Source organism: Amblyomma americanum, chromosome 6, assembly GCF_052857255.1.
Source record: "Amblyomma americanum isolate KBUSLIRL-KWMA chromosome 6, ASM5285725v1, whole genome shotgun sequence".
NCBI lineage: Eukaryota > Metazoa > Arthropoda > Arachnida > Ixodida > Ixodidae > Amblyomma > Amblyomma americanum.
Window position 1 is genome coordinate 35,852,567 of NC_135502.1, and position 25,699 is coordinate 35,878,265.

The 25,699-nt window shown below is 44.7% G+C and overlaps 2 protein-coding genes across 3 annotated transcripts in view; one reads left to right on the forward strand and one right to left on the reverse strand.

Moving 5' to 3' along the window:
* Nucleotides 1-9,954, reverse strand: part of LOC144136593 (pro-neuropeptide Y-like) — a 205,587-nt gene extending 195,633 nt beyond the window's left edge. Inside the window, exon 1 of one of the 2 annotated variants that reach the window (XM_077669063.1) lies at nucleotides 9,825-9,937. The gene's annotated coding sequence lies outside the window, so the exon portion shown is untranslated. Of the gene's footprint in view, nucleotides 1-9,824 lie in introns of both variants that reach the window. The other variant, XM_077669066.1, reaches the window with a different exon arrangement.
* The window catches only part of LOC144136592 (uncharacterized), a 161,805-nt gene extending 136,439 nt beyond the window's left edge, over nucleotides 1-25,366 (forward strand). The window contains exons 4-7 of the mRNA XM_077669062.1: nucleotides 361-502; nucleotides 2,193-2,356; nucleotides 9,849-9,946; nucleotides 15,900-25,366. Of these exons, the coding sequence (XP_077525188.1) occupies nucleotides 361-502; nucleotides 2,193-2,356; nucleotides 9,849-9,946; nucleotides 15,900-16,007 (512 nt within the window). The 3' untranslated portion in view covers nucleotides 16,008-25,366. The remainder of the gene's footprint in view (nucleotides 1-360; nucleotides 503-2,192; nucleotides 2,357-9,848; nucleotides 9,947-15,899) is intronic.
* The last annotated feature ends 333 nt before the right edge of the window (nucleotides 25,367-25,699 follow it).

Consider the following 25,699-nt stretch of genomic DNA (forward strand, 5'->3'; position numbering starts at 1 on the left):
ACTTTTTGCACTGGAAAGACGCCTGGGCAAGGGGGTCCCCTTTAGTTCTCCTTTCTGCATGATCCTTTTCATTCCTGCATGGGCATTTCCTGCTGTGGAAGCCTGTGTGAGACAGGGGGTCATTTTTCCTGGTGTTTTCATGCTCCATCAAGCGTTTGTTAACGCACCTGCCAGTCTGGCCAATGTACATGGCACCGCAGGCACCGTTCGTGTTGCGCTGAGAGCGAAAATGAACGCTTACCAACTCGCCCAAATTTCCGCCTTGCTGTTCCTTAGAATCGTGTTCATCTTCCCGGAGGACATGGCTTTGTCCTAGCTCCGGTGTTTTGACAAGCCACCATGGTACTCGCCTTTTCGCAGACGTGGAACTGCAGACCATGCGGCCCTTCGGCATGGACCCCAAGACGGACATTACCATGTCCGAGGAGAACATGGTGCCCATCATTGTTTGTCTCGCCATTATGTTCGTCGGCATGTGCGTCGCTTTACAGCTGTTCAGCAGGTACGCAACCCTTTTATCTCATGGTTCCTTGCGTCCTAAACGTCCCTGTCTTGTCATGTTGAATATGAAGGGAGAAAGTGACTAGACCATGCATATCGAAGACGGGTTCTGAACACACCCGACGCATCAAGAATTGGCATCCCCTGCGCGTACCGCTCAGTTCGCGCCGGCCGGTAGCATTTCTCGCAAGGGAGCGGAAGCTGCGGAGCCGAAACACGCCCTATCTTTCTACGTAGAGCAAAATAGTCCCCGCTGGCGATTATTAGTTTAATCTTAAAATATAATATACTGTCAATATTCGCTGTTTGACGCCTATTTCTAACACAACCGCCATCTTTGAGCGTTGAAGGTCAAACATGCTTTCTAGAATACAACAAATTCGCAAAGCACATCTACTTACAAGAAACTTCGATAGATGGCGCCAGGCGTTCCAGAGACAATGGTGTTTCCGCGGGGAGAGCAACGCGCCAGGCCAAATCTTCGGAAAGGCGGGCAGGCGCAACGTTACCTGGCCAGGAGCAGCGTCGTGCTGCTGAAATACTTGGGGAAAATGATATAATTACGGACAGATGCTCCGCCCCTATAGCCTTCCTTTCATTTGCCAAGAAAAGCTGTCGTCGAGTACAGAACCGGCGGAGGTAGCGCTTGCGAGACGACAAGTGGCAGGGAAAGGGAGTAGTATCGCCCAGGTATTGTCGCCATGAGAGGAGTTTGTTGTTCTGTCCTGAGGAAAAGCTTTGAATGCAGGTGAGTGCAGCAGCTCTCAAGGTGCAGCACCACTTCGTCCTACTAGCATCAACTGCATACTCTGCTCAAATGTCGTGGCGACTACAGGAAATATTTAAATCTTTTCTGGTTCATGTTTCTGCCTCACCAACACCGACCAAGAATCTTGTCACTGTACGTATACAGTCACCATTCACCGTTCGCGTGAATGTACGTACGTACGATCTTGTGCCGTTGCCTAGCAACGGGTAAGCGCGAGTAAGTTCGGAGGAGTGCCGCGCCAGTTGCGCGAGAAGTTGCTCGGGGAGAGCCACATGGGTCGTACAATCCCTACCCGTGGCTGCGACACCTGCCAGTGCAGTGGCGCATCGCTTAACAGCTGGCCACTGCGATTGTAGTGGTATGAGGACTCGCCGCCATCTATGAATGTTAAGTAGAGAGTGACCTAGTTTGCATACATGGGCATTAACCCACTAAAGCTATCGCGTCATACCCTTAAGGCGGAGCTTAAGTGTCCCCTCCAATTGAAGAATGAACACCTGCTTTCCCACGTCTACTCGGTTTTACTGCGGTAAACCCTTACCAATTTTTTTAGGCAATGCTTATTTGCTGGTTCACTTCCGAGAAAAATTGGAACATGAATAAAAATTCAGTTTTTTTGCTATAACGTAGATGCTTTTAGATTAAGTAGAAGTATTGGAAAAATGAAATTACGAAGTCACACACACTAAGACGTCGTGTCGTAACTGTGCCTTAATTGACGTTCGTCCTTGCTTTCTAGCTTTGTTTCGTCAAGGTCAAATATTAAGCACGCTACAGTACTGCTCATTTAGACCGCATGTCCGTAGTTTATGGTGCCAACCCCAAAGATATTCCTGATGCTGGCGAGCAATACGCATTAGCAGGTCTTGAACCTGCTTCTGAACCTGCTCACAGAGGCATAAATTTCCTTGCACGCTCGCAGAGCCCGGTTCCGAAACCAGCGCACCATCTTCAACCACCCTAATCCGCGCATGTCGCACCTCAAGCTAGGCAGTGGCAAGGACAAGCGGCGCCATAGCCACGCCAGCCTGCACGCGGGCTCCCGCAGAGCGAGCGCCTGCTCCCAGCTGTCCCCTTCGAGGGCAGGTGAGCACCCATTGCGCTCCTCTTTTGAGCTTCTTTGTTGGCCCCAGTGGGCTTACAGCCAGAGGAAGCCAAGTTTTCTACCGAGGTCTCTCGTGGATTACCTCGCCCAAAAACAGCCATTCATAAATCCTCAGGTAATACGGAAAGTGGTTTCCTGTGTATTATTCCCCAGATCTATCTGATTCCTGAACAAAAGAACTGTGTTGGCGATGCTAACGCAATATATCACCCACGTAATATCGAATAGGAGATATATATCAAATTTTTCCTGTAATTTAAAAGCGCTTCATGTTGGGCACCGTTTCCCTATCTGGTGTAGGCTGCAGTGATCCTCTTTTATTCTTCTGGCTGGTAAGCTGAAACTTCTCTGTCGAGAAACTGCCTCGAGTGGGCAGTTATATTCCAAATTTAATAGCCAAGCCATTATGAATGTCCTGCATATTCGCGTACCCTTGTTACCTTGAAACATGTACGAGCGGAGCGCTCGGAAATGATACCATATGTGTTCTCGTGTACATAGTCTTCCACCTCAAGCCCTCTTTCTATTGCAGCTAATAACTGTAGGTGGGACGTGATGTGTAGGAAGTTACGTATTTGTCGTAATGTGTCCTCATTCAAAACATCCGTGTTCATCTGCTTGCCAATGAAATTGTAGCCCAGGTCGACTATGGCCGTAAGGACAACGCAGGCCGGGAAGGGAGAGCACCGGACATTTAGCCATTTAGCCGTGTGGTCTACCACATATGATCCAGCTGCTATTATGAACGTCGCGCTTATTTGAATTCATACTTTCTTCTCGAATGTTGAGGAGAAGTCTAGAAAATTTTAACGGGATGAACGATCGAGGAAGGCCACGAAGGCAATAACTCTCCCGTATCGATGGTGGTGGTGATGGCGTCTGAGTGAAGCCTCCACCAGCCACCGTAACCAGATGGACAGAGAGAAATCCTCCACTTGGGGAAGGAAGGGAGAGGCTGAACAGAGACTGACTCTGCCAAAGGGAATAAAAAAGGCCATTTCGAATAAAAATGGAAATAAAAAAAGAATCACAAGTGGAATATAGTCGTGTCTTAGATTTCTGAGTTAAAGAAAATGGGATCAGAGTTAGTGCAGATGGACGAGTGAAAAAAAATGCTATCGCATTTCTTCTGCATCTGTTCAATTCATGGTCCCTAATTCTTTTTCTCGGTTTAATGATTTCCTATGCGCAATGAAAGTTACTGGATACTGAAGAGAAAGGCTGGCGAAATCTGTGGCCGCTAAGAAAGCATCTGCCACAGAATGCTTGCTGAAATCATCAACTCTAGCCAGCAGATGCTTCAACAATAAGGTTGATCGAAGCTGAATTCTTCGCTGAAATCGAAGCAACACTTAGTCATTTCTTCCTCAGCTGTTACAGCAGCGCCCCTCTCATTATCATCGCCACTACTAAGAGCCTCAATTGAGCTTAGGCGAAACATGCGTACAACTTATTACAGTCCCTTGGCCTCGTCAAAAGACCTTACATATATTTTCCCCCGACAAAAAGTTGCAAAGATAACATGAAGAAACCCTTCTAGTCCTTGTATCGAAAAGCTGCATGGTTATGCACAACCTCTTCAGTCCAGTAAGGGTGTATACAGCTGACTTATTGCGCAAATATATTTAAATACAACCATTGATGCAGCTTATCACTTCTGTGAACCGAACAAAACCCAGATCAAGATATTGTCTTTCATAGTTGTCAAATTCAATTCCCTTTAGGAGCGGTACACATCCTGTTTTAATTTTCTGAAGGTACTACTTCACTTTAGACGTGCTTCGTTTCTCGTGGCGTTCCCTTTCCTTGAACAGAAATAAACCTATGCTAATAAAAAGGGAAGATGCGGTTTAGAGCATTGTTAGGCTAGCGTTGCTGATTTGCTAGATACATATTTGTTTGGATAGATTTTCTGCACAGCATAAATTTACCTTCTATCGGGTATATTTTTTTATCATTCTGCGATGGTTGCTGGTGACTGAATTCACGCACTTGAATAGATAGCTTTTGTCTGACATTTTTTCTTTATTTCTTGTTCCTTGCTACAATTCTCATGCTTTCTCCAGTTTCACTGAAATTCAATGAGACAAATGGGAAATTCCGCGAGAGCTCTTCTATAGCAGGCGTATAATCGGGAGACATGCTGTTCTAAGAAGACGAAAGTAACGTATGCTCAATTCCAGTTTAATATTTCAGTAGATCCACTAAGGCGGAAGCGTATATTGCACCATTTCATAAATACTGAGCACCGCTTCGGAAAATTTCCCCGCCTAGGTTAAAGCGAAAATGTGGCCACTGCGAGAATCATGCACGCAAACGCACATTTAATACAGATAAAAAAAAATTTGGCCTGAACAGGTAGAGTGAGCAAACCATCATACGACGGCAGATGCCAGGAAAGTTGCGGAGAATCGACATCAATTTCGGCCCGAAGGGAAAGCCATCGATTTTTCCCTCGAGAAATGATGTGGAGAGTAAAAAAAAAAAACGGAGCGATGGAAGGTCTGTAGCGCTGGCAGCTGCGGCGGTCTTTGCAGACCGTGGCTCAAGGTCTTTTTTCTTGTTACTGTTTCTTCTCCACTTTCCATCTTCTTCCGTGTGCTCACTTATACGACCGCTGGGAGGACCCAGAAGTCGTAGATTCGCGATATCTATATCTTTCACCCGCCTACGCAAGCAGGGTTCTCGTACCTTCCTGCAAAGACGCAGCAGTGTGCGGCCTGACTCGATCGATGGATTTCTCTACAGCCGTTGCGGGGCCTTTTGAAACGCGCCGACCAGCACAACTTTGATCCTCACGAAGCGCAGAAAAAAAATACTCCTAGGAAGCGGCCCGGCACCCTGTCCTATAGCCATTTGCATGCCGACTGTTTTTGTTTGGTGTTTGTTCCTTTATTCGTTATTCCCATGCGGTTAGCTCGTGCCTTGCATCCCAAAGGGCTGGATGATTGATAGAAGCGTGTTCTAATTAAGCCGTTTCATGTTTTAAGCAACTTTTGCTTCTTTCGCAAATGCTTCAGTGCATCTGCAGGGTGATGGGCGAAGCAAGCCATTTAGTCCTCCGAGCTCCTCATTACGGCCTGGAGCACTGATTTATGAGCGTGACGTCAGTGTGTCTTCTAGTATGCTGGTTCGAAATTGTAGTTGGGCCCGCATGTAGTGTATCTGGGGCACCGTTCGGTGGTGCGAAGAGAGGTTTGGGCAAGGTTCCAAGGCAACTAGGAAATGAGTTTCGACATCTGCTCGCGGAGTTCTCCGCAATCGCCAGTTTCGAGCATCAATTACAGTGCAAGGTAATTGCGTAAGAGACTATTTGGCGTGAATGATGCTAGTTGTGCTATGTTAGATAGGAAACAAATGAGTGAAAAACGCACCACGTTCCCTTCAACTGCACTCAACTGCACTTGTATCACTCAACACGGAACAGGCGCACATCCTGCAAAAAACTCAAACTAACACTCTCTCCACCATACAAGTACTCTCTAGCTCCGAATGGCGTGAAGAAGCTCACTGTCCCAGCTGTCCGGAGGTCAGGGCAAACCGGAACACGTACAAAACACATGAGAGTGTAATTACCTTCCCCTGTTTTATATAGCCTCTGCTCGCCCCCTTACGTTTTTTGATTTATTTGGCTTACGCGGACCAGCATAAAACCGTAGAGGAGAGAGAGCGCTTTTTTCATGAGGTCTTAGTTGTTATCTTAAAGTTTTTTCAACCTCTCCGCAAGCTGTGCTTCCCACACTCCAATATAAAAAAAATTAATGCTTTCAAAAAAGCGCACATTTCAGTGAAGGAACAAGCCCAACCCTGTGCCATATATTCGTTTTTATACCTACGCGCATGCAGTGCACCTTAACTCGAAGATTGGAATAACCCTATGTTAATGTGCATGGACGCACTGGGAAGAAATAAAAGAGCTGTGCAAATCATATAAACAGCGCCAGGTTATTGTTTGGTGTGCCCTGCATTGAAATGATTGTCAGGTCCGCAAGGTGCCATATGTTGTGTGCACGTTCTTTTTTACAGGACGTTATGAGAGCTTTCAAAGAAAAGTTTGCCTCTTGTTCGCCGTAGCCTCCATACGTCTACAGCGTCAACTTTTCAGGCGAAACGTGCAGGGTTTTGTACACTGCAAATTTGCAGCTTTCCCCGAGGATGTGCTACAGCTAGCAAACATATTTTTTTTTTTGCTGCATTCTTTGCTGCTGAGGTTATTTTCCTCTTCTAGAGAATGAACTAAATATAGTTTGTCAAAACAGCGAGTTCAACGGCGCGTCCTTCGATCTATTCGTGTGGAAAGGTTTTGTCCCCCTTAATAATCTCACTTCTTTTTGCGTTTGGGTGCCCAAGCATTGTGACATCTTGTGGAGACTTTACACAGTATGAGTAAAACAGTATTAGCAAACTTGGCATATTAGTTTTTAATATTTCCAAAACGTGATCATTCACTTTTTTTTATTTGCTCACATTCGCGTCAGGGAAGGGTTTTAAAGCAGCTGCGTGCTGTCGTCGGGAACGTGGATCAATACAAGTCTAGCTTACTAAAGCGTAAAGCAGCGACAATGCGGGTGAAGAGAAAAACAGAGAGTTAAAATCTGCATAAACAGCAAACTATGCCTTTTACGTGATACTGGTCTTAGACGCCAGGAATTCAATTATCGTGTGAGTTTGAGATAGCAATTACGTTTTAAGTTTGCTGGTAGTTTCGTCACAGTTTAGGAACTGGCGCAAGCATGTGAGCTGCCTAAATAGAAGGCTGGATGAAGTTATCTGCAGTGAAGTTAGTACGGTCTGTAATCTCTGTGTCTGTGTGGGTTAGAGCATCGATTTTGGCCCTTCACGGCATGTTCACTTTCCGTCTAATAAAAAAATTGAGTTAGTTACCTAACTATCCTGCTCTGAGCGGCTCTTTGCAATAACTAAAGGAAGGTAGCGGCACTGCTCATGCGGAAATGAAAAAGCTTGAGCCGTGACCAAAATAAAGAAAGCGATAACTAATATGAAGTAAGATCACTTTGCTAGCAATTGGATGTCATGTAACACCGCTGGTCAACAAGGTTTCTGTTCGCCAGTTTTAAAACGAATCTTTAAGGAGTCCTATTTATCAATCTTTGCGAAACAGTATTGGAATTTTCCTTGTCTGAAAGCTAAATTGACGACGACTAAAAAACGCTTTCCTCTGAAAAGAAAAAAAAGGATAGAAGATAATGTGTTTTTTTTTTCACTCGGGAAAGTTATTGATAGCGCGGCTCATGAAGATTATCACAGAACTTGAGCCGGAAGTAAAGAAAAATTATGAGTGTCATCCACCAATTCATTCATGTGAAATATGCATATTATCGATGTTCGTGGTAATTTTTTTTTTCTGAGCGAAATTTATTGCCCCAGGGCATCAAAGATGGGTGAAGGTGTGATGAATGATGTAGTAGAGGTTAAATGAATGGAAAAAGGTTAGCGGATTTGATGAAGTCCAGTAAAGAAAGATGGTACGCTCCTTGCGTCCAGGCAAAGTATGAAGCAGGGTTAATTGGTGAAAGACCTGCTACCATTAGGTGCCGGAACCTTGTAGGCTTGAGAGCTGGGCAGTCCCACAGTAAGTGATGAATGTCGGCCTCAATGTCCTCGTGTTAACATATTGGACACCCTGGCCGAGGAAACAATTCTCGGTACTGAGGTAGTTGTGTCGTCAGAAAGCGAGACTGTTGTGTTACCCGGCTTTTCGAACTGAGTGTAAGCATGATTTCCTTCACAAATGCAACCTAAGATACATAATTATACCATTCCATAGCGTTGTCCAGATTCATTTCACTGCATTCAGTGCAAAAAAAAGCTTCTTACTGCATCTGCCCCTGAAGGAGACTCTGATTGTCGCCACAGTTTTATTCTCCTAGTGTCAGCAGGATTTAATCAAGCCCTATTTCGCGCTGCTGAGCAACCGCCTCATGTGGGCCGAATTTTGTATGAAGTGATCTTCTATCACTACAGTTAAATAGTTCCAGCCGCAACAGCTGTTTCTACCTAAACTAACTGCCTGATGACGCGGCTCCTATATAAGCACTTGCTTTCCCGTACTACTATCACTACAGTTAAATAGTTCCAGCCGTAACAGCTGTTTATACCTAAGCTAACTGCCTGATGACGCGGCTCCTATATAAGCACTTGCTTTCCCGTACTACTATCACTACAGTTAAATAGTTACAGCCGTAACAGCTGTTTATACCTAAACTAACTGCCTGATGACGCGGCTCCTATATAAGCACTTGCTTTCCCGTACTACTATCACTACAGTTAAATAGTTCCAGCCGTAACAGCTGTTTACACCTAAACTAGCTGCCTGATGACGCGGCTCCCATATAAGCACTTGCTTTCCCGCACTACGTCCTCGTATGTGTCATTACCGGCGCCAGTCAGCAGCATCAGCTGCTGGAAAGATGCTTACCTATCACAAAATCTGACAATATGTTCTACCCGATTGAATGAACGATAAAGAATTGATCGAAATTTTCATTTCTTTGGGCCTTATTCGCACGTTGTACACTGCATAGACTTCAGTCAGATCATTTGCGAATCATCCGGACTCAATACGTAATTTGCAGCGCGATAGAAACAACGGTCAAACGAAGAATATGCATAAATCACTGACGCTTGTGTACATTCTTTGTTTGTCCGCTGCGACTTAAGCTCTAGGAATGTATGGTGTGGAATGCGGACGCCCACCAACAATTACTATCCGAACTCCATGGGTTTCGCTTAGATTGCAGGTTTACTTAAACCACTCGAACAAACAAAGAATAACTTCATGCTTTCAAGAAAACGTCGCACGTAGTTTACCCACTGAACTAAGGCAGTTAGCGAGCTGCTCCTGTTCGGTTGTGCCCTCATTAATAATATGAGAGATGAGCACAATTTTCCAGCTTTACCGACTGCATTCCTTTGAACTGACATCAATGTGTGCGTGACTTTTGACAAAGAGCTATATATGATGTAGAACGCGGAATGCAAGCGAGCGCTAAAAAGCCCAATCATGTATCGGAACGCTAAGCCGACGCTCAAGATAATTCCGAATTCTATGTCCCTCGTGCACAGAAGAGTGCAAAAGTTGATCGCAAAACATGGCGCTTCAGCATACTAATTTATTTACAACACAGTCATTTTTTTTTCGTGAGCACTCATATCAATGCAAACATTGTGTCCTGTGTGATCGCAGAGATGCCATAGCTTGCTTGGAATCTTAGAGCTGGTGGCCCTACGGACTGGGGTACCTAGACCTGAGTTTTACAACCAGAAAACTTTTGAGAACCAGATTACCTGAACTATTTCCCATCTATTACGGCGCCCACACAACTAGGAGACCTCGCTCTCAAGTAGTAACTTAAAGAAATTTTTTTGCACAGATTTAGCGTCTAACGTACGCTAAGAATAATCTGCTGCTCTGACGCAAACCTTTACCTTTCCTTTCTTATTTTTCAACAGGAAGCAGGGCTGGAAGCAGAGCCGGAAGCAGAAGCGGAAGTCCTGACATACGGCGCTCCTCAGTTCTTCAGCACCACGTAGAGCACCACGGATCGAAGGTACAATGCCCTGAAATGTGTATACACAAGCCAGTTTGTAAGATCAAGCTCATCTCCTGAATTAATCGAATTAGAACCAATTATTTCCTTACGTTTTCAGTCTTCGAAGGTAATGCTGCATCATTTGTATAATTAAGATGTCAATATAGATTTCTGTGCATAGCTCAAATTGCGAGGACGGTCCATGGCTGCCACTGGAGAGCAGAGAGCCGCCGCTATAAATAAGGAGGAATAGCCTCATAGCAAAGTTGTTTGCTGTGAATCATGCTTTTGAAATGTTGCCTAATGCCTGCAACTATGCGAGAGTTAAAACTAAACTAAACCCTAGAATGGGTGTATTAAGCGCTGTGCACATAAGCGCCACTTCAGTTTCTCTCAAATGCTTGCCACGGCGTGTATATTAAACATGCGTGTTCACCAACGATATTGGCCGCGAGTGTTTGCATAAGAACAACACTCTTGTTATCCATCACTTTCCTCTCACTGCTCAGCTTGTGGTGCCACCTAGGAGTGGGTTTTCGTCGGCCTCCTCGTCTCTTCCAGGTAGATAAGCTGCTTCTCCAACGCACCTTTCCATGCAGCTCCGAGGCAGCTTCATTGCTTTCAGGGGAGTGAGGTAGACTATGGCCCCGGCATCACTGTGGAACTCGAGATACTAGATGTCACTTCTTGTTATCTCGGCGCAGTGGCCGGAGCGAAGCAGTCGAGGCGCTCTTGGCGAGAGTGACGGTGTCTTTATTCCAAGAGACGTGTATATAACATTCAGTGGTCGCATGACGTGTGACGCAAAATGTCCTTTTCTCTTTTTATTAAAACTCAGTAGTTAGAATGTTGCAACGGCAGTTAGAACATACGTTTCATGTAACAACAAGTACACAACAAGTACACAACAATACAATGTTTCATGCAAGAAGCACACAAACCTGGCTACTTGTTCCGTAGCGTTCCTGCTTTCCCACGGGGTGACAATGTCGTGCCACATAAGCTCTCTGCGCTCACGTCGGGCTCGCATCGTTCCGAACTACCAATTGGCCTGTTTCTTCACTGTCGGCCTGAGGTGTTCTCGTCTCCGATAGAAATTCACAACTACCCCTCACATCTCTTGCACGGGGCGCCGCTAATAGTTGGGTTGAACCGGCAACAGCACTTTTCCTAACCCGTAAGACGGAGAGTCGGCAGGGAGTATCGTAAGATACTTGACATCGTAGTTTGCCGTTACCGGTGGTGAACAGATAACGCCTTTAATGTAGGACAACGCTTGCTCCTGTGCTGGTCCCAAACCCAACAATTCTTTTACAAGCAGCTGACGCAAATGCTCAGTTTTCGAAGCCAAGTCGGGAATGTATCTAGCCAGGTGATTGACCATTTCAAGTAACCGCCGCACGTCCGAAACGTTTGCCGGCGTTTCGAGTTCCTTAATGGCAGGAACCTTTTGCCTGTTGTGTTTTATGCCGCCACGGTCCAGCACACAGACCAGAGACGTTACCCCGTCACACCGAATATATTTATCCTTGCTGAGCGTAATGCTAGCTCCTGCGAGTCGGTCCAACGTTTGCTGCAATTGTTCGTCATGCTCGGGTTTGTTCGCGCTGAATTTTAACGCGTCACCCACCATGCTGACAACACCAGGGATACCTTGCAGATTCGTGACAATTTCTTCTGAAAGAATTCAGGGCTGGCGTTATCTCAAACGGAAGCCACATAAAACGATGCATTCCGAACGGCGTAATGAAGGTTGTCAGGATGTGGCTCTCTAGAGCGAACTTGATGCAATACAAACCGGAATTGACATCAGTTTTCGAGAACACAGCTGCACTTTTTAACCAAGAGTGTCATCGACTGTGGGCATGAAAAAACGCTCTCTGCGCACCCACTTTTTTAGCTGCGTCAGATCGACACAGATTCGCACCTTGCCAGACGACTTAAGAACAGGGACTATGCCTGTGCACCATTCTTTCGGTCCGTCAACTTTCCTGATCACACAATCTCGCTGCATTCGCTCTAGCTCCTGCTTAACTGATTCCAGTGCGCGAAGGGCCACGTGAATCGCGAAAGGAACCGAGTCAGCTATCGGTGGCTGTATTGCGTTAGCTGTCCATTTTAAAATGGCCATTTCGCGCCCGTCTGGTCTTCTGTCATCGATCACTCAGATATACCCGCGGCTTTCAAGCGTCTGTGCAAGCGACCTGCCCATTGGGTGATGGCAACCGGACCTCACTATTGGCTGGCATTGAATACAATATGCAGCCATTGGTGACGTGCATCACAGCGCTCTGTCAACAGCCGACCACCGGACCTGCCCGCTGGTTGCCATTGGCTGCAATATGGATTCTTGTTGTGCAATATGGAGCCAACGGTTAGGTCCAGTCACCTTCTAATCAATGGCAGGCTCACTGTCCACTGACGCTTGAAAGCCGCGGGTATATCGGAGGGACCAAAGGCAGATGACCAGATGGACGAGAAATGGCTATTTTGAAATGAACAGCTTATGGAATACGGCCCCAGGTTGACCTTGTACTCACGAGCGATGATCCCCAGGCCGTTGAACAACCGCGGGTAAGAAGTCTTGGATGACTCTTTCGAACTAAATGTGTCTAAAAACTTTATCACCCCTAGTGCCTCGATTGCAGGAAGTCTAAGTAGGATGGAGCGCAGTGGTGAGAATACAGATCCACTGGTGTATCGCCTTCTGTTTCCATTGGATAGTCGTTTTGAACTTCCCTAATACCTGCAAAGTTTCTTTTCTGGGACCTGATAGTGTGACATCTGACTTCTCCATCTTAATAGGTAAGCTTGGGAACGAAGACGGAAAGACAGACACTTCCGCTCCCGAGTCTTCTTTAGCAAACTCTGTCGTACCATTAATTGTGACCTGGAAAAATCGATAGTTTGGGCGTTAGCTGCTAATAGAACCAACAAGTATCTATCGCTGGCTTTCTGCAAAGACAAAACCCGTACCTTCTTTGTCTATGCGACAACATTCTTGCGGCACACGGCAGCGATATGACCCGAGAAGCCGCAGTGGTGACACTTGGCTTACCTCGCCGGGCAGGCTGTCCTGGTGTGCGCTCCCTTGCCGCAATATTTGCACGGTTTGCTTTGCCGGGTGGTTTGTCCTTCGGAGCGTTGGCTTGCTGAGCTGCCTTTTCAACTGAGCTGGCCTCTTTTGCTGACGGCGTCGAGATTGCCTGCCGCTGTAGCTGGCAGCCCGCCGCCAGCTTCTCCCAGCATTAGTTGCTGCTTTTCGACCGTCTCTATAAGGCAGGCTTTCGACAAAGCGCTTTCCAGTGTCAGACTTGCGTCCATTTGTCGGAGTCTTCGAGAGCTTTGTATCACTAAGGAGCACTATGAATCGGTCGCGGATCATGCGCTCTTTAAGGTGGGGACGAAATGGTCGACAGATTCGCCAGCGTCTTGAATACGTCTGTGAAAACACGTGCTTTCGTAGAGTAGGTTCTGGTCGGCCACGAAGTGCATGTCGATACGTTGTTTCACCATGACGTACTTCATCGCGTCTTCTGACAAGGAAAACGTGCTGAAAATTTCCCTTGCTGCTTCTTACATGGTATACAGAAAAGTCCGCACCTGCACTTCTTTGCGGCGCTCATTGAAGCCCGAGGCAAAGCCACAATCGTCGAACTGTTGGCTGAACGGCGTACATACTGAAGCAATGCTTCGAGTCTGCGCCTTCCACCATGCCCCGTCGGCTTGGCGAAAAGTAGCCAAGACCCACGCAGACAGCAGTACCTTATCTCGGCTAGACAGCCGCCACTTTTGACACCATGTCGTGTTATCTCGCGGGCTGCGAGCAGGCACAGTGGCGCGAGCGAATCAATCGACGCTCGCTCTTCGCGGGAGTGACTTCGTCATTATTCCAAGAGACTCACATATAACATTCAGTAGTATCATCATTACCTGCAACGCAACATATCGGAGCATGCCATGGCCACAACTTCTTAAGGAGGGTCGGCTTATCTGCTGTGTGTCGACCAGGCATTCGCAGCGCAGGAACGTCGGCCAGTCGCTGCCCGGTTTGGCTTACAAAGCCGATCGAGTTGGTGACTTTCCGGACCTAGACCCAGAGGACACTTTTTGTGGCTATTTATTTACAGCGACACAGTATGAACTTGAGCAGGGGCCGTCGCGCCGGCAGAAAACGCAGTCATGTGACGGGGCACGTGACAAACCGCTATCACACCACAGCTTTCCGCCAGCACCGCCTATCGAGTAGACACTTGATGGCACATGTGTACGACCATCCGAGAGTGGAAACTGCGTGCCACTCTTGCCCCCCCCCCCCTTCCCTTCTTCGCCTTTTCACTCCCATTAGCTGGCCACCATTGTGCACCAAGTTTAAGCTTCCTATTTGATGGGACTGCCAGAGTGTCGTATATTGACCCTACGACTGTATCATAGACTCCCCGGGACAGTCTTTGTTATGCACATATCACAACAGCGTAAATGTTCTTGAAATACTCTTGGGCTCTTTGCAACTGACCAAAACTATAGTTTCATGCCGGTGCCAGCGATGCACATTGCCATCTGCCCATCCCCTTCTGCCGTCTTTGGCGATAGAAGGCGGCAAAGACGGCACTGGCAGAGAAGAAGAGTGAGTCTGGAAAATAAACAAGACTGCAACTGTCTTCACCTTTGAGTTTCGGTGTCTCGCAGTATGTTTTTGCCTTAGTATATTGCAATCGAGCTGCTTAGAAAATGACAGAAAGTTGAGTTTCCAAATTAGGATAATATGGCCACGGAATATTTCCATTGTAGTAGAATGCGCTTTTTTTTCGCCAGGAATTAAAAAAAGTTAGGCAGCCACTCAACTCCTCTTACAAGAGCGTACTTTGTAAATGGCCGCCGCTATTTACCGGCTATCCTGACTGAACCGTCTAGATGGGTGCCGTTCTTTGGTTTGGTTTGGGGGGTTTAACGTCCCAAAACGACTCGGGCTATAAGGGACGCCGTAGTGAAGGGCTCCGGAAATTGCGACCACCTGGGGTTCTTTAACGTGCACTGACATCGACAGTACACGGGACTCTAGAATTTCGCCTCCATCGAAATTCGACCGCCGCGGTCGGGATACAATCCGCGCCTTTCGGGTCATCAACCACTGAGCCACCACGGTGGTCTAGGGTGCCATTCTTAACTAGCGAGTTATGCAAGCGGAGCTCTGTGCGTCTCGCACTTTAACGACATTGCACATGCGAGAGCAGAGTTCTCTCAGTGACTTCTTGGAATGCGAGCCGCATGTTGTTCTGCTTAGCAGGGAAGAATGATTGGCGGGTGGCAGGTGCTTCGGCTGTTGTGTCTTTGACTTCATGTAATTTGCTAGTTCGTGAATGCTTCCTAATAATCGGTCATGGGTTGTGACGGAATTAGTCAACTAAAAATATTTACAGCTCAATGTCCACAAAGATCCAAATTAATTAAATATACTGCTGCCTAAATTGCAAGTTCTGGTGGGTACAGCACCTCCGTGACTGCAGCGAGAACTATGGCACAGACAAGGACACGCAACCCTAAAATATAAAAACCGCTTCAAGCCGTCGGTACCATAGCGCAGCTGCTCACGACTGGAAAGTAGACTAGCACGTTAGTCAGGTGTTTAATATTACCAGATTGTTTCACTATCTATTTCATTTAATCAGAATTTTAATATTTTAACTAAGGACGCGAACTAGTTCACGATTATCTCAGCGCCATCACTTAGTTCCAGTCAGCACAACCTTGTGAATGGATACACTCTAAAAAGAAAGGAGTGAAAACGAAACAAACTCTCCTCTAGCGCGCACACTCTTACTCCCTTTTTCACTCCCTTATGGGCGTATTAGTGTTTACAGTGTAGTAGGTGTGGTAACCATGAAGTGTAGATACGCTCTGCCCGGACACGACGTCATGAATGATGGGGGGATTCTTTACGACTCGTCTGCACTTCTCCCTTCGAACGCAGGATGGCGGCCACACCTTCGCCAACGGACCCGCCGAGTCTCTCCACAATGGCTCGCCCAAGGTGATCGTGAATCGTGGCCGGTCACCGTCGCCTCCGGCGCAAGCGTGAGCCCGCCGCCCAGCGTTGCCAGCTGGACAGCAGCGTCAGCCGCAGTAACAGCAGCAGCAGCAGCCTTGCGGCGCCCAGCCGGACGCCCAGTTCCGACCACCCGCCTCTCGTTCCCTCTCTTCCACCCGCCACGCGGTGCTTTCTCTCAGCCCAAACGCAGAGCGCGTCTCACAGCACACACACACCTGTAGGGAGTCACTGTGTACGGGAAGAGCGACCACCGACAACACCTGTGCACCCTTTAAAAAAAAACGAAAGCTTACTTACCTCGGTTGTAAAAATGATGCACTTTTTTCATTATTACCAAATTCCTAGATTTTTGGATCACCAGTGCAGTGCATGCCACTTCACCTACATTTCGTCTCTAACTGTCCTCGTCAATGTTTCGGCTACCAGATTCATGTTGGAAGTGGCCAGATATTTTTGTAGAACGTGTCTGTGTCTCATTAAGAACTTGAGATTCTTTAGTTGGCAAAAACATCTTAGCATCTTAAAATTCTTTTATAAACTTTAGCTGTAAGCACCGATCACAATTGGAGATGAAAACTTTCCAGACGCACCATAATCACAGTGCCACTAGGCGGCACGATAGTAAATAACCAGTTAACTAGAATTGCGATACTGGATAGCAAAAGTTAACCAAACATCGCTGTATGTAGCGTAGATAAAGTAAAGCAGACATGTTACCACTTACAACATCATCTTACGAAAGCCAATCAGTAGCTTTGGTAGCTTCGGCAGCTTCGGCCTCGGCCCCGTTGACCACGGGCCTAATTCTGCTTTACATCCCTACAGGCTACGGAAGTGCTGGAGTTGTGAATCCATTGAGGCGCGGCGTTGGGCTGCGCTTGCTCTTCTGCGCATGCTATCTCGGCCTTGAAGCCAGCAACCGCGCTCCTATACGCAAGCTGAGCGAGACGTATTTGTGTTGCAGCTTGCGCCCTGAACACAGAGCCAAAGCTCCTCATTGGCCTTCAGCAACCAGTATCGTACAGTCGTGAGCAATATGAGACGGAACAAGGTTTGATAAATCGTTAATTATCAGTGACAAACACAGTTGCCTGTATGTATTCTACCATATCTTCCACTTGATGAATAATATTCAATAGCTATTGTCAAATTCTTCGAAGAAATAACCAGAAATTTCAGAATATTTGAGAAATGTTTATTCTCTCTCATATCGTTCGCCACTGTAAATAGTGAATCTCCAGGTTGGAGGCGTGTGCATGGTGTTGTCATAGGTCACTCTTCTCTTTCATTTACTCTAACTGCTTGCATTCGTTCATGTTTTGAGTTTTTTTTTCTAGCGGTTTTCAGCTCTGCGCATGGGCGCGCCAAAAAAAAAGTAACGGTGGCTTTGTGGAAATGTTTTGATTTCTGCTAAATGCTAACGCACTGGAAACTTGTCGAGCTGTGAGGATGTATACCTTTTTTTTTCTCGAGTGCGTATGAGTGTGTGTGTCCGTGTGTATGAGTGCGTGTGCGATTCAGGCATAGCTATACTCTTTGCACTTCTGACCGCCCATTCGTAAACGCTTGGACCACTTGATATGCTAGTGTTCGGGAGTAGTCCCACCGAGCTTCGTCATCTTACGAAGGCTGGATACACGTAATCACGCTGTTATCTTAGTGAAAACCGGAGAAATTAAATGATCATTACCATGTTTCTTCCTCTGCGCTATAATTACTTTCTTTCTACGAAAAGTTATTCGAAACTAAAAGCAGTAATGTAAACAAGGTCTCTGACATAACTTCACCCTGAAAAAAGCATTCACAAAGAAATATGCGGGCAAGGAAGAAGGCTCTCTCAGGTGTCTTCCTGTGTGAATGTTTCTTTTACGCTGCAGGCATATTTCAGCATGAAAACCAGTGTACCTAAACGCTCGGCTTTCTTTGCTAAACAGTGTTAATGTTGGCTCTCGCCATGCAAGCCAGGTATAAGTTTGTTTTTGTTCTACCAAGGCTAGAATTTGCAGAACGAGCTTGATATCTCACTACTGCTGCACTAGCGCCTAGAGGATTAAAAAAAAAAAGGCGCAGACCGTTCCTTTTCGTAGGTGGATACACGTAGGGGACAACCATATGCCTCGAACTGAATGTTGATGATTTACTTTTATGAACAGTATGAGTGCATACTGCAGGCTTGTCGTAGGTACTTTTCTTCAATTTATTAACAATCTCGACCGTCTTGGCCGGACCTGAAGAATTGTTCTACGTACTTGCTTGAGAAACGTACTGGAAATGAAATGTTCAAGTAATAGTTTTCACGACGTAAACGTTCCTCAGTGACAATAACGGCGCACTTTCGGCATATCATGTTGTGAAGAAAATGTGCATTGGTAACATTATGAGGTCAATCTTTTCAAATTCAGATAAGCAAAATCAAGTAAGCAAGACATTACCGTTAATAGTACTCAAACTATTTCTGACCTTAAAATGGCGAAAATTATCATGCCTGAGAAAAAAAAAGCTGAGCTGTAATATACTTTGGAGCCATTAAGGCTAACAAACATAGTGTCCGATAGACAGTTGGTATGCTTACAGGGTTAATTCGAGAGACATGAGAGAGGCCTTTGCCTTGCAGTGGGTGTAGTCAGGCTGATGATGATGATGCTTACACTACAATCGTTAATTACTCAAAATGTCGCTAGTGCGCAGTCAGGTCTTGTTTTCTAAATATGCATTCCGTATTGCAGAAGTTTATTCAGTGCTGCAGTGGTATATGCTTACACGCTAATGTACTATTCGTATACGAAAGTATGACACAAAACAGGAACGCTTGAATTCTTATGGGGTATCTAGGAAAGAATAAGTTATTTATTTCGGTTTGCAATTGTATAAAGTGTAAGCCTTTACACAAATGTTATGGTGCTTAGCAAACTTAGTACTAATTCTTTTGGTTATCGAGCATTTAAACAAGTACTTTTATGCTAGCCTTGTTAATAAAGTATCAGAAGTGTGCTCTAGAGCAAAAACATTCCATTTGTATGCTTGCGCAGAGCAAAAGAAAAATGGTTCTGTTGCCGAAAAAATATTTCTAAATGAACTGTTCTTATATATTTCCCGTGTTTCGTTTTTGTACGAGTACTGCTTGTTCAATTGTTGAACATTCCGTTATCTGAGGAGAAGCTTGTTAGTTGTTATGTTTGAGTATCATTGAATGCTTCGGTACAAAGCTTGTGGAGGTATCGGCTTGAGCAAGATGGTATGTTATCGTTGAAAAAAAAAGAAACAAATAATGTCTCCACTGTGGCAAAAAAGGCGGTTTGTGCTCGGATGCGGTGGTGCAAGCCGCGCAATCAAAATTTTGATATTGTGTTTTTTTAGACGGGAACTTGGCGCTGAAAAATGTTACGTTGAGAATCACCCACGCTATCTACCTTGTGTGCATGAAAAAATGTGAATGCTACATTATGCTCGAGCAACACTCCCATGAAAATGTTACATATGAGGGAAGCTGGATAAGAGAGTACTATATATTTTGTTTTCCGCATAGCGGTCATACCACTTAGTAACAAGAGGTCAGTGGTTGTGTGTGCCTGTTTATGTAAGGAGCGATCCCACAAAACTCCATCGCCCTGTGCATTATGTATTTCTATATTCGTTGTTGTTAATCATAGAAAGCACTGATCAAGCCGGTACTCCTGTAATCGCTATTATTCTGTTATCCTCGTTGTACTTTTGACAGAATGATTAGCGCGCCTGTTTCTATATGTTTATACTATTCTGAACGTGGCTGCTCGATTTAAGGCAATTTGGAGGAAGGCACGTGTTTTTATGCTTGCAGTGTCGTAAGAACGCCAGTAAAAGTCCATATCTTACTGAAGCTGAGGGGCAAATCTAAGCAAGAAATAGGGCAGTGGGACATGTTGGAGGTAAGCAGCCACATCGGCGTGCTCATGATTCTGGAAAAAAGTAAGCTTCGAGCAGCAAAACACTAGGAAATGCTGCCGACTCGTACAGTTCTGGAATAACATGCAAACAACTGGTTCCAAACATATCTCAGAAATGCATTATTGATGGAAAGTTGTTTTTTTTTACTGATTTTTCAGTGATTGTTACAATATTCAGTGGTTATGCTTTGCGATGCCTCTTAATGATTCAGCCTCCAGGCGTCATAAAGAGGCAGCGCACAGAATTCATTCAAATAAGGGATGCACCCCGGCCCTTTCGACGCATTTTATTCACTTGGCCCGATTATCATGGGTACTCAGGCGAATTTCTAGCGAAGAAATTTGGTGGCTAGAAGCTTTCTAATTTTTTTTGAAAAACATCTGCACAGTGTAAATGCGGTAACACCGTTTCAACAAGCTGCCGTAACTTGACAAGAGTATTATGCATCATTTCTTCATATGATCTTTAGTGCAGCTTTTTTAAATTCAGACGATTATGATATCATTCTTAAGACTGCAGGTAGGCGTGCATGCCAAGAATGAGGCCTTTCAACGGCGACGTAACCGATAAGAAAAAAACGCATTGAAGGACCTCGTCACAGTTTTAGTCTAAAGGGCCTAGCGAAAAATTTCTCTCAGTTCTACGTATATGAAATGTACATTATTTTGGCTTCAAATTATAGACAGAGGCAAGATATCGAGTTTTTTACAGCTCCTCATCTTTGCCAAGTGCTAGCGGTAACATACATGTCAAAAAGCTGTGCGTTTGGTGCGAACGCGTTAAAATTGGATTCACGCTTCAAATTGACGGATGCGTATTGCCTAGGGGTCGTTGCGTGCACGGTAACACGGTTTCTTTAAAACGATGTCGTCAAGGAATTTCCGCGCTTGTTATCATCGACCGGTAGGCACGTCTATACCCTCCGGTTCACTTGGTTTAACGACAGAGCGCCACGCGTGAAGCGTGCTCATCGACTGCTCATGCGCCATGTTGTTCCCTCGTCACGTCTTGAAACATGATATTGGCGTGAAAAGCTGAGAGCAAACGCTTTATATCGACAAAGAGACTTCCCTCTTCTTTTTTTTCTATGCTCGTGAACTAAGCTTTTATTTGAAATCTAGTGATCTTAGTGTTCCTTGGTTATTTTTTTTCAACTACTCGGTATTTATCGGTTAATATGACGGCAGTGTTCTCGCCGGACCTATTGACGCTTTTAGCAGCTCTGCGAGCAAGTTTCAATGTTAAGAAGCAACTAAAAAGAGGAAAGCAGCGCAGGGCAGTACGTTGCGTTTTCGCAAGTGGTCGGTTTGCTGTTGGCGTGCGTAGCTTTAGTGCGACTTTGTTTATCGACCAGGCATTGCATGGAAACTAATTTTAGGATAACTTTTTCTTCAGAAAAATATTTGTTAACTGCCAAAAACTAAGCAGAAAACAGGCGCAACACCCGACAAAAATGTTCGATCAACTCAATAGAAAGGAACGAGCACATGCAAGCTAGATGCGCGCGGGTACGAAATTTGTTCGAGGTATTAGTCATCATTTTCGTTAAAGTGTACTGACCTAGATAACATACTAGCTTCAATAAGCCAGGTTTCATACGAACGAGTACGGAGCGCTGTCGGTTCCAGAAGCTTTAAGGAGGGAATCAGAAAAATGCTCCAGCCTTGTTTCAGAATCGCAACTTGGGATAGTTGGTGTGACATTGCTTTCAGAAGTGAAAAGCGTGAAAAGAGTGGTATATTTTCTTTGTATGTCCGCCAAGTTTGGTCGCGCTGTTCATTTCTGAAAGCTGCAACTTTCCTTGAGCAAATACGAGTACTTTGAGTGTAGATAGCCTGAACCACGTCGCTGGTCTATAATCTAAATGTTAATTTGTAAGTTTGGGCAGTAGGCACTTGAAATTTATAATTTAATACTGTTGCATGATGCATTTGAAGAAAAAGACACCACTGCGCTGTTCTAGCCATTACCCGGTTTTGGCAATGATGTCTTCCGCAAGTGTGAATTCGTGGTTTGTAATTTCTGGTGAGAAAAAGTAAAGGAGCCGATTGCCACAGAAATAATTAGATCTGTAGTTGCTTCGTGTTCTCGCCTAAAGAAAAGCTTACAGAAATGAAAGAAGTAGTGCAGTATCGAGAGATTCAAGTCTAGCGTCGACGTAAAATGAAAAAAAAAAAATACGAGAGCAAGACGTCTACCGGTCTTTTGCTTCTAACAGTTTCAGAAATTTAAGTACCAAAAGCTTGTGGTGAGTAGAACCGTTTCTTAGTACAATTACGAATACTTTATGGCTGATTGCTTCCTGTCGATTAATATCCCAAGGGGCAGATGGCAGGCAGGTGTCCATTTTATTAGCCGTTTCGGTTGGTCGAAACACACGGCTAAACATCAACGATGTCTTGTTTACTGGGTGCATGTTTCGTCGGGAATGAAGTTTACGAGTATTGCGCTATACTTATTTGAATTAATGGGAGAGCTAGAAATATCTGCGACTCCGTAATTTAAGCTGCGCGGGCCAAGGTCACCTTATTGTGTAAGAGCTCCATGCGAAGCGCTGAGAAAAAAACGTTGACTAAAAGTTAATTTAGCGCTCTTTTGAAGCTCATTGCAGCAAGAACTGCGTGCAAGTAGATGGAATTGTAAACCGGACAAAGATGTCGCTTTTCCTGAAGGCAAAAGTGCTTACAAGCGCTGAAATGTCTTGTTTATATTGATCACAAATGATGTCTCAAAGGCTTTGAAAGGGTATAGTTTTCATTTACCGAACAGAAAACGCAGCGTGAACAGGAAATATCCTACAAATTCCACACAAAGGCGTTGAAAGTTTATACTATTAGGGTGTTGTGGCCAACACGACCTGAGTTTTTCTTAGTTCCGCTAACATAACAATACGTGCAACTAGTGTTATTTCGCTTAACTATTCCAGTTTGCACCGTAGACACTAGAGAACTCATTGTTATTTGACATGTATGAAAATAGGCAAATATCTAGGGCATGTTTTCCTTTTAAAAACTTTTATGTAAATACCCAACTCTAACTGAGTGTATATAATTATAAATAACTCCAATACCTTTACCACCTTTTGCATCCTCACTACTTCTCATGCAGAACGTAGATTAGGGAACGAACTTCCTCTGAAAGGCAGCTCGAGGGTGAAGTTCTGTAACAGTGAATTTCGGGATCATTTGATACACATTTATTGAATATTCAAAGCACACTTTACTCTCTTCCTGCAAACGCACTTACAGATATTCACGGTGTACTAGCTGGCAAAAGCTAGAAATAAGGCTTTATTTGCTGAACATTATTTTACTGTGAGGCGCAATACCGAATATAAAAGCTTGTTCCATCTGGCGTATCTTCAGCACTTGGCCTGAATGAACACAAGCTTGGAGTATTACGTTAATGCACGAGAACACCCATTCTAAGTGAAAGTTTTCTTTTGGAAATCGAGATTATGACGGCCATCGCACGGAGCTGTTCGCGCTTGTCGATAGTGTGCTAGCTGAATTATCCTATTATGACTTTCGTGTCCGTGTTTCATGACAGTATAGCAAATGTCGACCTTCATATCCTGATATGTACAATGGCGCAACGGTACACAAAAACAGAGTGAAGACGAGACACGTGTGCTGTGTCGACTAATCTTCCATGTGTTCTCGTGTTTCGTTATGCTGTCGTACGCATCGTGGGCTCGTACCGACCAAACCTGATGGCGGTCGATCTTGCTTCATGGCAGAATAATACGTTGTCTCCGCCCCACAGGTTTTCAAATTTTGCCAGAAACAATGGAGGGCATGGTATAACATATATGCATTCATTATGTGCAGTTATCTCCCACCCACAACCAATGCGCAGTAGTATCGCTCTTTTGTAGTTACGGCAGTGCTTCGCGCCTTCAAAATGAGCCAGGGTATACGTTTTAGAGAAACAAAGAGTAAACCATGTCTGGTGCTCAACCTTAGGTTAACCAGAGCCCTTAGAATTTGATGTTCCTTTATATCTTGTCTGAAAGCAATTTGCTTCAAGAGCACGACCAGCAAAACGTCAAACCCTTGTCGTAAAACAAGCACTAGTCTATGGAATGAAGGATGTCCTTTGACAGTAGACTATAGCAGCGCTGGCGAGAGGACAATTTCCTGTAGATACGCTGCTATGCATTGCACACGTAATGGAAGATATAATCAAATTTAATCGCTTATAGACTGAACCCAGGAGCAAACCTTTCGCTACCACGCTAGGTAATCTTGCGAAGAACGAGCCAAAACGCTGAAACCAGCTTCTAAGAATGTAGCTCGCCTGCACATCCCATCATTATAAAATATGCTTTTGCCATACGAAGTCTCAGATGACGTTCTCACAAAATCAATTAGACGTGAATCTTCATTCGTTAAGCGTAGCACAGCATTGCTTTTTTCTTCTTCATGCGTAGTGCGTGCAGTTGTTAAAAGAGAGTGAATGAAACACTGCGGTACACAAAAGTGAGGATTGCGTTGCCTTTTCATGAGCTATTTATAGGCAAGCAATCCAAGGTTAGGTAAAAGTGTACTCAACGCCTCAGAGCATATTCGCGGAAGCTTGCACACACTTTGGAAACTCTACCATACTTTGTCAAGACAGCGCGCGAAATGCATTAGTAGCTTTGAGATTTTCAAGAACGCTTATTCAATACGCAGTAAGTAAGAAGGCTTCTACAATTAAAGCATTCATGTAATTCTAATATCAAAAATACATGTAACATTTGAGTAATCTATGAGCAAATGGGAATTTTTCTGTTCATACAAACATTGAGCACATTTTATTTAAAAAAATAAATAATATATAATAATGCAAATTATAATATATATAAATATATAAATTTTACATTCGCAAGAGAAGAACACAATTCAGTCTACTGAAGGCCCCTATATAAGCGGCATCATCTTATAGGCTAGGCGTCAGTTTACAGTTCAAATAGCAATGAATTTTGTTCTGCATTCATTTACTCATAAAATCTCCGAACTGAAGAAAAAATGCAGAAATAAATTTGTTCACATGGCTGCCTGTGTAGCAGCCTTTCTCGTGATCAATTAAATGAGCGTCTATGGCATTTTATTACTAAGACAAAAAGCTTTATCTTACCTGTCTCGAAAACCATCCAAGATTGACTTTATTTGCGTCTTTGTACCATCTTTTTACGGTGCGTGTGTGTGTGTTCGGGAACCTAAGTTTTGTTGTGTGTGTAGAAACCGTGCCTCTTAGCAGTGTGTTGCGTCCGCTGACAAAAAAGTGCACATATAGAAAGTGGCCAGTTCGTTGTTAGAGAGCCTCGTTTGTGTTAGCTATTGAGGATTTTCTCCCATTTTTGATACAGCTCCTTTTGCACCATTGGGGAAGTACGGTGAACACTCAACAAGTACTGATACTATGTACATCTCACGCCTTCATGACATTAAAAGAGACTGATTCCTTTTTTCTTACCTGATACCCAACCCTTTGTTCTCTCCTCATTGTGGCCACTGAGGAACATGCCTCATGAGATCTCCTGGCCATCATTTTCGGACCAAAACTGTGCAATCTACGTGGAGAACAAGCGCAGCTGGACTTTTATGTCTGTGACTTGAAAACGAAGGTACTCTGGAAGTGGATGCCAATGTTCACGTTTCTGCAGATCAATTATGACGTGTATCACACTTGGCCTTAATGCTACAGCAGACAGCATGAGTGTAACCGCTACTGCTGGAATTTGACAAAGGAAATCGGATATCTATGCATGGCGTAGTTCCAGCCAATTTAAAAAAAAAAGAAGTTAGACGAGT